The sequence below is a fragment of the Alosa alosa genome, chromosome 1 (genome assembly GCF_017589495.1).
Source record: "Alosa alosa isolate M-15738 ecotype Scorff River chromosome 1, AALO_Geno_1.1, whole genome shotgun sequence".
Classification (NCBI taxonomy): Eukaryota; Metazoa; Chordata; class Actinopteri; order Clupeiformes; family Clupeidae; genus Alosa; species Alosa alosa.
This window is the reverse complement of record NC_063189.1, coordinates 29905495-29920450: the sequence shown is the minus strand read 5'-3', so window position 1 is coordinate 29920450 and position 14956 is coordinate 29905495. Positions and strand designations below refer to the sequence as shown.

The window sequence follows — 14956 nt, the reverse complement described above, 5'->3', positions numbered from 1 at the left end:
AGACTTCATAGAGGACCAAATGACTGTCATTATCTGACTGCAGGAATATTAACAAAAGATCTCATTATAATGCGGTAGGCCTATTTATTAATGACTGATGAAAAATTTTACAATTTGCAATGACTCAGCCATTTTAAGATGGTTGGTATTATATGAGACAGTGACCATGCAATGAGAGGTATGCATTGTCATATATAATAACAACATGGGGATGAAGGCCATTAACAAATCCAAGATTTTTTCAAAATTTTATATAAAAAACACAATAACAACAAACATGCATGAGTCACATCAAATGAAAGGGACAAAAAGAGAGACAATATGTCAATAATTCATTAACTTCAGAGCTCAACATAAATGTAATAATAATAATAATAATAATAATAATAATAATAATAATAACACAAGTAAATCAGCTTGACAGTGAAAGCATACATGGCTAAACAATAAAATAAAATAATGCAATAATGTAAACATAATGAAATCATATATTTTACTGTATCTACAATACTGAATGGCTGTAACCCTATTACCTCAACCTATTTTTGCACTGATATAGTTTTTATATTACATTATTATATTATATGTATATATTATACATTACTCTCTTATATGTATATATTATACATTACTCTCTTATTTGTCCATATTTAGACCTTATTCTTGCACTGTTGCACTGTTGTACTACTGCTGGACTACTTTTTGCACCTTCACCATGACACTCACTCTCTTAGAGCACCTTACCATGCACACAGAATTACAGGCCCAGTCCCGGCCCTGTCACTGCAAGCGCCTCATGCTTGAACATCCTTAAGCACACTGTGGATTTTTTTAATTTCATTTATATAGTATATTTAGTATTTATTTTTTAGTTTTCTTATCTTCTACTGTCTCTATTGTACAGTGGAGTCTTGTTATATGTACTTATATTTACTCTTTCTGCTGTAAGTGCATGTTGTGTGTGATGTCTGTACTACTGAGACCTTGAATTTCCCCTTGGGGATCAATGAAGTATCTATCTATCTATCTATCTATCTATCTATCTATCTATCTATCTATCTCCAACCCTGACTTAGTGTCATGGAATATCCACAAGCATAGTATAACCATCTCTCTCTACTGATATGCTCATGTTCTCTACACATGACATGACATGATTTTATGGAAGGCGATGACGAAACAAAATAAATGAATCAAATGCTGGTATAACAAAAAGAGAAACATAAAGCACCACATTATAAATAAATGAATCAAATGCTAGTACATAAAGAAAAGAGAAACATAAAAACACCACATTCACAACTGGGGTTTCCATGCAAGTCCCCACACACCACCTGTCAAACACATCGCGTGCCACCACAGGCCTCAGAAATCGTTGGATACTGACCGGTGCACAGCTCTCTCCAGTCTCGCCCTGCCGTGGCTGGGCCCTTCGTCCAGCTCGTCGTCCTCTGGGTCACAGTCCTCGGCGCCGTCGTGCGAGTAGCTGTGCTTCATGACTAGGATGCTGCGGCGGCCGCTGGGCGTGGTGATGGTGTGGTGCAGGGGGGGGTGGAGGGGCAGGTGAGGGAGCATGGCCTGGCTGTCAGCGTGGGTGGCAGCGGCAGCCTCGCGCAGGCTCAGGTCAGTGCGGCTGCCGTGGGCGCTGGAGGCATGCGAGCCACAGTGGTGGTCGCGGATGCACTTGGACGAGGAGCGGCGCAGCTTCTGGAAGTCCTGTGGCAGCTCGTCCATCTCAGCGGAGTTGTCTCGGCGCAGTGTGCACAGTTCGTAGTGTGGCGGCTCAAAAGCCTCATGGAACAGGTTGGGGTCAAAATCATCCCGGCGCACAATGTACTTTTTGCGTGGCTGCTTCATCTGGATAATGCCTGACACAATGAGAAGGATGACCACTACACCACATGTCAAGCCGATGATGGTAACGTTCACATGGTCCAGTTGGTCCAGGACACTTGGTTTCTTCTTTTCTAGAAGAGACCAAGATGAACCCACTTACTGGTGATAGTAAACTCCTTACAACTGGCTTAACAAATCATGGGCAAAACAACAAACAATTTGGAGAGTGGGTGTGCACATCCAAAGAAAAGTTTTCTGCAGGTGCCAGACAATAATGTCAGACAGTGGAAGAAGTGTGGTCTGCACACTGCAATTGCTCCAAAAATATAAACTTTATTACTTTAAAAACATAGCAACGTTTCAATCACCCTGGATCTTCGTCAGGCATGTTGACCTATATTTCTTATGACAAAAGACGTATTTGTGTTAAGATTTCAAATATTCAAAAAACACAAAACCTTTTAGAGCCTTTTAGAGGTCAAATAAAATGTGTCAAGGGGTCCTTCGGAGTGAAAGTGGCCTTTGATGTTGCCTAAGTGTACTATTTTCAGGAATGTGTGACAGTTCAAAGTTACAATTGGACAAAAAGTGAGGACACAACTGTGAACATGTAATTAGGAAAACATTCTTGCTCATATGGCATATTTTATAATGTTGCTTTCATGGAAAAAGTCTCTTTTTAATCAGTTTATATCATTGTTCAAGAATGGTTTATTCAAACGGAAAAGTTACCTTTGCAGCCATTTTCATCCCATGGGTAGACACAGTTCTGTATTCCATTGCAGACAAGGGTGTTATTGATGCACATGTTACTGTGGCAGAAAAATGTGTCTCCTTCACACGGCGCTGGAAAAGGAAGAGTATTGGTGGTTAATTAAGTGTCATTTCAGGTAAAACGGTGCAATAATTTCCCCAGTAGTGCTAAAACTGTTAGGCACAACAAAAGTTTCAAGCTACAGTGCAAATAAAAGACTTGAGAGCAATAATAAATGCTTCAACATACAATACCTATAACCAGAGGATGATGGTGTGTACCAGAGAGATAGTAGATAATCTCCTATTACCACAAATGTGAGCAAAAAACTCTATTCTCTACATTTGCTACCTTTTATGGTTTTAAACATCATTGTACTTCAATTGTAAGTGCAGGTCAGGCATATTAGGTTTGTTTAGGATCGACACACCCATTATTTAGAGGAGTCTCTCTGGAATCTGCAAATTAGGAAATAGTTTTTCCCTTTAGATACCTTGTGAATATAGGCACTTGTCTCCAATTACCACAAATGTGAGCATATTAAACTTCATTCTCTACATTTGCTACCTTTTGTGGTTTTAAACATCTTTGTGTAAATGGTAAGTGTGAGTTGGGCATGTTGGGTTTATGAGGTGCGGACAGGAGGCACTCTCGGAAGAGCTTGTCCAACTACTATAGTCTGAGCAAATTAGGGTTGAAGGTGGAAGTAAATACAGCAAAAGGATATTTGCTATCAATCGAACCGTAATTTAATGTAGATTAAGAGTTTCAGGTGCCTAAAGCACAGATTTGTACCAGAAAAAAGATATACAGCTTTGAATGGACCATGGTATAATGATTATTGGGCCAAAATCGTATATTATCACATATAGATATTAGATCAGATTGATATCTCCCATACTGGTAAAAGGATCTTTACCAAACTTGGTGTACTTACTCACCATAAGTTCTTGATGAAATTAGTAGGGGTTTAATGTCTTGGGGTCAAAGGTCCAAATACTGCATGTGAGTTATTTGTGTGTCCCCTTGTAACCTTGACATTTGACCTTAAGACCTAAATTGTCTTGCCAGCTCATTGACAACTTATAGTGGGTAAGTAGACCAAGTTTGATGAATATCTTTCAATTGGCTTAGGAGATATCAGCTAATATTAAGATGTACTAACATTCGTTTTTGGCCCAAAAATCATTGTACCATGCTCCATTCAAAGCCCTTTTTATTTTTTTCAGTACAAATCTGCGCTGTAGGCACCACAAATTCTTAATCTACAGAAAATTACAATTCAAATGATACCAAATATACTTTTGCTGTATTTACTTCCACTTTTGACCCTTTTCTATGCTAATTCGCTCAGACTACTAGCATTCATCATGTCGTCAAATGGACTACATTAAATAGGAACTTATACATCACAACAAAAAAAGGCAGTAACACCTCTAGGCCCATATTCACCAAGCATTTTATTTACTGCTCCTAGTCACGATTAATGTTGGCTATTAACATCTCATGTCATGACCAATGGTTACTTGATCCACATTAACCCTTCATTCTGCCAATTCAAACCAAGCCAGTCAACATGGTTCTCAGGTCGTGGCAATAAAGACCAGAGGTCACACCTAGGTCACATCTCAGCAGAGAGACAAGAATTAATACTTAATACGGACCCGTGTCCAACCTATGTGGAGAGTCACCAAGATCTTGCTCACGATATAAGCCACCATTCATATGTGGTTCCTTGATACAGTGTTCTTCATCATAAATACTACAGACCTTTAACAACTTGAACCTATTCTCTCACACCAAGGTGATCACTGATACAATGAGAAATGCTATCACTCCTATCTACTCAATTCCAACTACACAAGTAGTACAACCAGTAGATTTGGAGGTCAAAACGGTGACTTCCTTGTGACTTGTCTGCGTTCATCTCCAAATGGTTGTTGGTGATTTCACACTTCCTCACCTGCTCTTGCAGGACTGTGTTATAATTTTCCAAAAATGCCTACTGCTGCCACTTCACAATTGGTGACTGAAAAGCCATTCAATCTAAAAGGTCCATACTGTCATCTGGTTAACAACCATATTTGTTGTGGAATCACATAATTCGATTGATTGATTGATTGATTGATTGACTGACTACCAACTTTGGATGGGAATGTCTGCCATATCAATATAGCAAATAACAGCACCAACTCACGTTCTTGAAAGGTGGTGAAAAGGATGCGAAAGCGACTCTTTCGACTCCTCTCATCGGCCCATAACCGCACAACGCCAACCTCAGTGTTTAGCATCACGTCAATTGCCACAGTGCTGCAGAACTTGTTCTTCAGGTGCTCCACTGAGCTACTTCCATCATACACAGCCACAAAGTTACGCTTGCACTCATTCGAGTTCTGCATCTCATATTCCAGGAAGCGCAAGAAGATCTGTGGGGCAGATATAAAAAACAAACCAACAAAAAAAATCATCTTTTCAAAAATAATAACTTTGCAATGTGTTTTTTTTATGTTCCTGTATGGATTGGTTGTCCTCAAAACCTAAAATAAAGCACACCAAATTAAATGATAACAAAAAAAATCTAAAACGGAACAGCTAAGGGGGATTTTAGGCACTCTGCTTTACGTCGTGCCTAACAACACCCCTTAGCTATTCTAAAATCACTGGAAACTACATTCTCTTGGGGCTTATTGCTAATAGATAATATAAGTCTTTTAGAAATCTTTGTAATTTTGTTTAAATAATACTACTTGCACTGAAGGACTGTATATACCTGATTCTGCCAGTCCATGTATGTCAGTGTACAAGCATTATATTCATCTATGCCAAATGTGCGAGCCATCAGTAACAAAGGATACAGTAACACATTGAGAGGTAGGGGACAGTTACAGTGAGTTATGTAAGAGCATGCTGAACTGACCTTAGAGTTGGGTGGGGCCCGTATAAACCACCTACAATCCACAGCTTGTGTGTCTAAGGCTTTGGACTCCTTGGATACCTGGATAGATTCCACAATGCCCTCTGGCCCCCCCATCTCAAAGTCACAGTCTGCAAAAAGAAAGATTCTGTGAGTTGGGAATGTTGTCTGTGTGTGACTCAGATGGCCATGTGAATTAAAAATGAAACCTACTAGGTAAGGGTGGCAAGGTTCCCATGTCTTTGAAATCAGGATCTGTAAAAAGAGGACACTTTTAAATTTCATGGCAAAATAGCAGATGTTTTCCGGTGATAATCAGGATGAGTATAAGTATAAGTATACTCTTTTGATCCCAATCCGTGAATTAGTGAAACACACACAGTGAGGTGAAGCACACACTAATCCCAGCGCAGTGAGCTGCCTGCAACAACAGCGGCGCTCGGGGAGCAGTGAGGGGTTAGGTGCCTTGCTCAAGGGAACTTCAGCCGTGCCTGCTGGTCGGGCTGAGTGGTGAGCATGCCTAGTGCAGGAGAAGCACAACACTCTTGTTAGCTGAGCTAGTGCAGGAGAAGCACAACACTCTTGTTAGCTGAGCTAGTGCAGGAGAAGCACCACACTCTTGTTAGGTGAGCTACAGTAGTGCAGGAGAAACACAACACTCTTGTTAGGTGAGCTAGTGCAGGAGAAGCACAACACTCTTGTTAGGTGAGCTTCAGTGTCTGTAACAGAAGGAGGATGACGTGATTAAAAATCATATATGTGACAAGATTAACCACTGGGACAGAATTGGGAGCTGCATGATTATTTGCAGCCTTTGTGATTGCATTCATTCTAATTGTGATTTTGATTAAAAATTAATTGTGCTACCCTAATGAATAACACAAGCACAAATGTGTTATGACCACATTTATCTACAGTGAAAGTACTTGCCTTTACAGTGTATTCCACAATGTGTAATAGATTTCTGTTGAAATGATGTTACTACTCTTAATGTTATTTCACAAACCTGAGCTGTTCATGAGAGTTATTTGGTAACTACCTTTGACCTTATCACTATCCTCAACATTGGTGCAATCATCCACTTTCTCCTAATAACTGCAACATGGAGGATTAGAGATTCTCCTGAAGCCTCACAATTGAGATTGTATGTGGATTAATAATCCTTGTACCAGCTTCATACAGATTAAACCGCTTCATCCTAGACATGCAAGACAAGATCATTGACTTCAATTCCTCTTCATGATGTGGAATAGTCATTCATTAGTGAATTTCCGTTTGTTATTAATTAAAATGGCTATGTGAAGTCTGATGTGCAATAAAAAATATATATTTCTAAAAAGAAGTGGATAAATGCTTTGAGGTTTCAATCTAAAAATCATTCACGAATCCTTTCTAATCCTCTCATGTTTTCTTACCTCTGGTTCAGCTCAAAGTGGATTATTCTCAGGGCTGCAGGGATTGGGAGCTTGCATGGTTGTGGAATTTTGAGTTTAGGTAAATTCTAGTGTTTGTCATTTCAAACATTCTGCCAAACACATTATTATTATAATTATTATTGTTGATGCTATTGACATTGTTATTATTATTATTATTATTATTATTATTATTATTATTATTACTAGGATTGTTGTTATTGTTGTTGTTGTTGTTGCTGCTGCTGTTTCTCTTGCTCTTGTTGAGTCATTACTCTCCAGTAAAATTCTGAAATGACTATGTTTTTATTCCAATGTTTTGGTGTCCGATGTGCCTGTGTGACGAAGAGCTGAGCAGCATTAAACTAGCACGAGGAACTGACTTCATTCCACATCTCTAGTGCACACTGGCATAACCAGCCTTTCCTTCCTCCAGAGTGCTGACCGGTGGGTGAGATGAAGCCACTGTAGCCAGTAAAAGAAATGTGAGCGTGCTAAATGGTGCACAGAGAGTGGACATAGAGTTCTCTCCCAAAGACAAGCTTTCATTAAGTGGGATGAAGAGAGATGACGCTGACCTCCCCCTCAGCTGGTGCACGTGTGCCTGCACTACAAATGCAGACCCTGCACACCAGAGTCCAACACACACACACACACACACACACACACACACACACACACACACACACACACACACATACACACACACACACACACACACACACACACACACACATACACACAGACACACACACATACATGCACACACACACACACACACACACACACACACACACACACACACACACACACACACACACACATACACACAAACTAACAGAGACACACACATGGTGGAGGTCTGCAAAACACTACTACATCCTATGCCTAGGATGCCATTCATCAGCACAACATGGAGCTTTTAAACTGTAATTTAAAGATCACTTTTTCCAGATGACCAATGCAGACGTTACTTTTATAAGTCACCTGCTGACTTACCTTGGGTGAAGTTGTATCTTGCAGAAAATCCAATTGCCTCCAGTTCGCTGTCAGCAACAAATTTTATCCAAAGGTAGCGTCCTGAGGATCTGACATACATGGGGCTCTCCTGTCCACAGTAGCGGCCGATAATAGGGGAGAAACTGAATGGTCCATCCCGTATTTCAATGTGATCAAATTTACATTCCCAAGAAGGTTCTATAGAATATTTGTCATCAAAGAATAGGTCGATACATTGCCTTGGTGAAGCTAAAAACAAAAAGGCAGATAAGAAATCAGCACATCACACTGCAATAAAGTTGCATTACTATAATTAAGAGGGTTGGAAAGAAGTAGCCTACCCTCAATGATGTAGACACACTCCCTCTCCGCTGGGTACTTCTCTGGGTAGTTGGGGGAGGTGAACTGGCCTCCATCAGCCTCTTTGACCCAGGTGCCACACAGACCCGCTGGAGTCACCCCAGAATTATTTTTCACTGCAACAGACATCAAACTCTCAGCTCTCACGATATTACTATAAAATGCTGTCCTTATGAGCCAGCATGACAGTTAAAGACAAACTTTGTGTTATGTTTTATTTTTTTTTTTTAAACTTTGTGTTATGTTTTACTTTTTTTTTTTAAACGTGTTTATGTGTTACTTTAACTTCGACTAGTGGCACCAGAGACTACATTAACAGTATGTTCATTTCCATTCACCCATGCAGTAAAGGTGAGAAATACTTCATGTATTAATGAAGGCCAGCAGTTGATTATTTTAGTGAGATGTATGCAGAACTAGAAACATTAGCTTACCCGCAGCTCTTTTTGTCTTTCCAGTAAAGCCCAGTTTGATCAGGCTGACAATCACTAACATTGCAGAGGAAGAGAAGGGTATGTTATGAACTAGGCTAGTAATGTAACAATTACCTAAATAGAACATTTTAATTTGGAAGTTGTTTACTTCCCTGAGCGTTGAAAGAAAAAATCATACTAAGTTCTAGATGGCTCCTCGCTCATCTAGATTTAAATCTGGATATAAATTCAAGTATTCTGTTAACTATGGCCTCCACCAAAATATAACCATCTGCGTTTCAGGCAAAACATGATTATTTTTCGGATTACGTCTGAAACTGTATTTTCAATCTTGTGACAAGGGAATTGCTAGCATGTACTGGACATGTACGCCCTGTAAAATAATCGAAATAAATAAATATTTTTTGCGCATATAAAGTTAAATGAACGCCAGTCAGTTTTCACAAAGAATCGCATTGCTTTGTCGAGGTTGATAGTGTAGGCTAATAATATTATATATAGGTCTAATATACTATATTATGCATGTGGTCATGAGAAATTAACTTACCAATCAACAGTTTGAGCCTGTACATGATCTCTCTCGGCAAAGGTTCCCCACCTTGGCTGTTTCCATGAAACTTTGGCAAAAAAATACGTCACTGGTGAATCCAGACATTTACCTTTCCATTTTGCGCTGCAAACGTAACAGCTTGAAAGCTGAAAGACATGGGAGAAAAAAATCAACGAAGTGAAAGGTACCACTCTATAAAATCGACTGACGAGGAGTGTCGGTATGGTTGTCTGATCTCCATGCCTGTGGAAACCTGTGGTGGGGAAGAGCGGATTAACAAATCCGTCATCATACCGCCTTCGCGCCGCCCTTGAGAGCCTGTCCAGGACAACAGGAAGAAACGAGATGGGCGAGTGGTCAGTTCTGCAATTAGAGCGAATGAGTGGCTCTTGCTTTTGCATGCCGTAATGACCCTCGTGTTGGAGATGCATAAGAATGAAGAGTTCAAATCACTCTGCCCACTCCCCCAAAACAAAAGTGGGAGAGTTTTGAGAGTGAGCAAGGCAATCTACAGTGTTGAGGAAACTGTTATCTTAATCTGTATTGCATATGGTCAGCAAAAACTCAGACTGATGTTTTTAATTAGCCTATTTCCATTTGCACCTTTTGACCTCATTTGTTCTCCAAGAAAGAATTCAAAGGAGCTGACATTTGATATCATGGATCAAAGATCATCAAAGATCTACTCACTCATTCTGATTTAAGACAGAACAAAGTGTGTGATGCTGTGTCCATGTGTGGTGGTGAAGAGACATATACCTTTGACTTTGCAGTCTCTTCCTGACATGGGAATTTTTCAGATTAGAGATGGGTAAACAATCAGGTCATGCAGAACAGCTGAGAGAGAAAGAGAAAGGTATCTGGTCCCAGATGTCCATCTGCAGCACAGAGGGTCCTGTAATTTAGTCTGAGATTAGACTGACCACCCTATGTTACATCATATGTCAGATCTGAAAAGATACCCATGTGGATGTTTACATGAATGCATCCGCTGTATTCTCTCATATGTACTGATCAACTTCCAATGCTGCCTGCTATGGGGTGTCAAGCCATTTCCATACATTGCATTTATTTCACGCATGTATTGATATAGGGAAATCAAATCAACATCTGCACAATGTAACCTGAAAAATCCAGTCTTGAGGTGGACTGAGGTGGAGCGTGTCACCAGCTTCAAGTTTCTGGGTGTCCACATCTCTGAGGACCTCTCTTGGACCCTCAACACCTCTACTCTGATCAAGAAGGCTCACCAGTGTCTCTTCTTCCTGAGGAGACGGTTCACCTGTCTCCTCAGATCCTGGTGAACTTCATGGATTGAGAGCACCATCGAGAGCATCCTCACAAACTGTGTCACAGTTTGGTATGGCAACTGCTCTGCCTACGACTGAAAAGCACTGCAGAGGATGGTAAAAACTGCCCAGCGCATCACCGGTTCCTCACTCCACTCCATCGAGGCCATCCAGGGCAAGCGATGCTTGCGTAAGGCACTCAGAACCATTAAAGATTACCCAACCCCAACCACAGACTGTTCACCCCACTCCCCTCCTGGAGGCGTTACAGGTCTCTCTGCGCCCGAACCAGCAGGATCAGAGAAACCATCTTTCCTGTGGCTGTCACCCTACTGAACTCTAGCTCTGCATCCCGGTGACAACCAACCAACTAAGCCTCCAACCCCCTGCCCCGCAAATCAAAGGAATACATCGCCCTCCAGTTGGTGGGTCGGCAGTGATGTCCAGTCACTGTCCATCTTCTCCCGATTCCCACAGCCTGTTCCAGAGCCAACCAGAAGCTCTAGCTGCCTCCTCTTACTTGTGAGTACCAGTCTTCCTCTCTCTCCCTACCAATCCCATAGTGGTAGCCTAAGCATTTTCCACAACAACTGTTCTGGGAAACCCATGTTGCCAACCTTCACTGAGAATAGCCAGGCCTGCCACCCTTGTCCGCCTGCACTGCAGGACCAGGCCCCTGGTACTTTGTGGCTTCCCACTATCAGGCTTCTTTGTATCCGCCTTCCCCCAGGAGTTCTCACAGGAGGATCTTCTTTGCCTTCTCTGACCACATGACTATGTCTGGCCTCAGGGATGTTTGAATGACACAGGGCAAGTGTAACTTTGTTCCCAAGTCCACTCTCATCTTTGATGACTGAGCCAGCTGCAGCAGGCTCTTCTTGGTCTTCTTGGAGGAAGGTGTCTCTTCCCCCTCCCTGATGAACTGGATGGATGATGAGGCTGGTCTCTCGTGGGTCCACTGCATTCTCAGTCTTTCCTGTTCCAAGATGTCAGCCAGTGTTCAGAGGACCTCGTCATGGCGCCATCTGTATCTTCCCTGGCAAAGTTTCTCTCTCCACACGTGGGTCCTCTGTCAATTCCCACCTGTGCAGGTTTGTTGGTTTTGGTGGAGTTTCACACACTGAGCTGAGAAAGAAATATGCTGAAGGGTTCCAGTCTCACAATTTCAGGACACTTGATGGTTCACTTTGGCAGTTGACATATGCCCTTCCTCTTCCATGTGTTGGACCTTGGCTTAACATGTATCTCCTCTGCTTCTGCCTTGGGTCTCTCCTCTGTTGTCCCATTCTGCCTGATATAGGATTTCAGTTGGTATGGTGTATTCTTCATGTTTTTCATTCCATTATGAGCTAATTTGACAAATACTGCCACAGGCCATTTTTGTTGTCCCAGATTAATTTTGCCATTGTTTTTCTGAAATGTTCATTCTTCCCTGGAAAAGACATTGCCTGGAATTTCAGTTGCTCATTCAACAGTATGGTGTAACTAATGCTCCTCGACACCGAAAATGAACTGAGCACTTTTGGATAGTTGTGATATTTGGATAGGCCCTCTCCTCTTTAGCCCACCATGATTTCCAAAAAGGACCCTTTTTGACCTAACGTTTCCTCCCTCAGTTCATTTTGGGCTAAGATAAGACAGTGTTATTTTTTGTATCATGTCTAAATACAATTTTGGCTGTAGTTTTTGAATTAAGTATCAAACTGTGCACAGAGAAAATAGTTATCAGAGGTTTTCCATACAATGTCAGGTCTGGAAACAGGTCTGGTGTTGATGCAGGGCCATCTGAGGTCCAAAAGACCATGGCCATCCAATTTGTTTTTCAGCTCTTTCCCTTGTTTGCAAAGATTTGTCTGGATTCTCTGATTTTTTTAAATAATATTATGTCCTGTAGATGATGAACTCCCCAGATACTTTACGGTTTCATGTTAAGCAATAGAATTACATTGTGCTCACAGGTTTACACAGAGTGATGAATACATCTTTACTTCTAAGAGACCCTGCCTCTCTAGGATGCTATTTTTCATACCCAGTTATGTTCCCAGTTACCCTGATTAGTTGTGAAACATTCCTCCTTTTGTTTTCTTTATCATTACACATTACTTTTCCAGTATTTTGTTACCCCCGTCCCAACTTTTATTGAAACATGTTGCTGGTATCAAATTCAAAATTAACATATATTTTCCATGAAATAGTCAAATTTGTCTTTTTCAACATCTGATACGTTGTCTGTGTCCGTTTTGCTAATATGAGTTTAAGAGATGTGCATATTATTGCATTCTGTTTTTATTTTGAAGATCTGAAGACAGTGTTTGGTTTGAGCACAGGTACAACTGTTTTGAGATTGGGATTTGTGTTTATAGTTTTGAGAAAAGGGTGGCAGGTTTCAAAAAGTGTTTTGGCAATTGTGAAAAACTGTAAGTACAATGTTTGAGGGAACACAACAACACCTCATGCAGACGGTACTGAAAACCACTAGATGGGGCAAGCGCTGTTTATGATCACCTGACAAGAGACAACTTTACTGTCATCTTTTGGGACAGATCAGGTCTATGCAACAAATGGATTGTGGTATCTTAAAACAACACATTTTTTAAAAGATGTTTTACCAATTGCTATAATTTTCACTAATACGCAAAAAGAGAGGGCAGTATAGGTGCTACTGCTACAGTGTTAAAGGGCGAGCGAGAGAGAGCGAGAGAAAGAGAGAGAGAGAGAGAGAGAGAGAGAGAGAGAGAGAGTAGTTGGTTGCAGCAGGTGCTTGCGCTGTTACTTGTCTCCGAAGACTGGTCGTTACACATTTTGAGCAAAACGCTGTTCCTTCACTATGATGGAAGGTCACGATACTGGATTGTTTCCGTTGTGGTTGGCATCCTCTCTGCTTCTGGGATGTGGTGTTAGTCTTTCTTTAGGGCAGAATGAAACCGAACCAGTGGTTTTGGAGGGAAAATGTTTGGTGGTATGTGACTCGAACCCCTCCGCAGAAGGAGGGGTAACATCATCCTTCGGAATATCTGTTCGGGCTGCCGGAGCCAAAGTGGCGTTTTCTGCGGTCAGAGGAACGAACCATGAACCTTCAGATATGAGCAACCAATCTATGACCATCTACTTCGATCAGGTTATTATCCTCCGGCAACCTTTCTTGTGTTGTTTATTCTACAAATGAAGCATCTCCAGTTCCAAAATGTATTGTTTCCAGTAGGGTTGTATATGTTTAATTATGTCTTCATCTTGTTTAGCTACTTTTTACGTAAGTGGTGAATGTTGATTTCCAAAACCACACTCGCCTAACATGGACAGGCGATGGTGAGAGTAACACAGACATGCTCTTTCACACCATTACAGGTACTTGTCAACATTGGTAATCATTTCGACCTCAGGTCCAGCGTATTCCTGGCACCAAGAAGAGGGATATACAGTTTTAGTTTCCACGTTGTGAAGGTTTACAATCGACAGACTATACAGGTGGGTACAGGACAGGACGCGATTGATCTTAGCCTACTTAGGTCTATACAGTGTAAACTCAAGTCCAGTAGATTCAACTGAAAGTTAACACTTTCCCCTCAAATACCTAGGTGAATCTGATGCACAATGAGTACCCAATTATCTCAGCGTTTGCTGGCGATCAGGACGTGACTCGTGAAGCGGCCAGCAACGGTGTTCTCCTTCATTTGGAGCGCGAAGACAAGCTGTACCTGAAACTGGAACGAGGGAATCTGATGGGTGGATGGAAATACTCTACATTCTCTGGTTTCCTCGTATTTCCACTCTAATTTCACAATCTGTTATAACATTTCTGTTGTGCAACTCTCTCTCTGAGCCCTCCGTGTGAATTCGGATAACGTCTAAGGATTTTATTATATTGAATGACTTTGCTTTTCCATAATGAAGACATCCTCTGAAACACCATCATATTTAAGACACAGTGAAAGCTCATGTAATGCTGAAAAACTTGCTTAAATACAAGTTGGTAGGCAGATATGGGATGATTACGAGTCGTGTTTATTTTGATCCTGTTAAATTCTGTTTCATTCTGTTTTTAGACCTATATTTTGATGTTTTTTTGTTTTTGTTTGTTTGTTTAATAACACGGTAGGGTACAGGTTATTTTCACAGTCTCGGTTGATTCGTAGTCTTAACCTATTCAGTGTCAGTCAGTATTCAAAACACATGCATTTTATACTTGAATGTAATTATGAAAAGTAGCATTAGGAATGTAAAGAGTTGTTTTATTGCTTGATGTTACCAATGTTTTACATAGCCTAATCGTAAGCCATTTAAAATCATCTCTAGTCTACTTCAGTTTAAAAACCCGTGTTGCAAACAACATTACACACTTTTAAATTTAAAATCATCTCTAGTCTACTTCAGCAAAGTATCGCCTGCAAAGAGCTGTTAGTATGACCAC

At 40.9% G+C, this 14956-nt stretch overlaps 2 protein-coding genes across 3 annotated transcripts; one reads left to right on the top strand and one right to left on the bottom strand.

Moving 5' to 3' along the window:
* Positions 1-947: 947 nt before the first annotated feature.
* On the bottom strand, positions 948-9484 carry LOC125301464 (neuropilin and tolloid-like protein 1). Of its 2 annotated transcripts, none has more exons than XM_048253891.1 (9): positions 9257-9484; positions 8710-8763; positions 8257-8391; positions 7916-8164; positions 5718-5759; positions 5508-5635; positions 4788-5016; positions 2569-2682; positions 948-1967 (listed from the first exon to the last, which is right to left on the bottom strand). In XM_048253891.1, exons 1-9 carry the CDS (start codon positions 9279-9281, stop codon positions 1366-1368), a joined length of 1578 nt encoding a protein of 525 aa, XP_048109848.1. In that variant the 5' UTR covers positions 9282-9484; the 3' UTR covers positions 948-1365. The 2 variants fall into 2 exon arrangements, with proteins under 2 accessions (XP_048109848.1, XP_048109858.1); XM_048253901.1 differs by having other exon boundaries at positions 948-1868.
* A 3783-nt stretch (positions 9485-13267) lies between these two features.
* On the top strand, positions 13268-14655 carry cbln2a (cerebellin 2a precursor). Its single transcript, XM_048228310.1, has 3 exons — positions 13268-13666; positions 13894-14013; positions 14124-14655. The coding sequence occupies exons 1-3, from the start codon at positions 13376-13378 to the stop codon at positions 14319-14321; spliced, it is 609 nt and encodes a 202-aa protein (XP_048084267.1). The 5' UTR covers positions 13268-13375; the 3' UTR covers positions 14322-14655.
* The last annotated feature ends 301 nt before the right edge of the window (positions 14656-14956 follow it).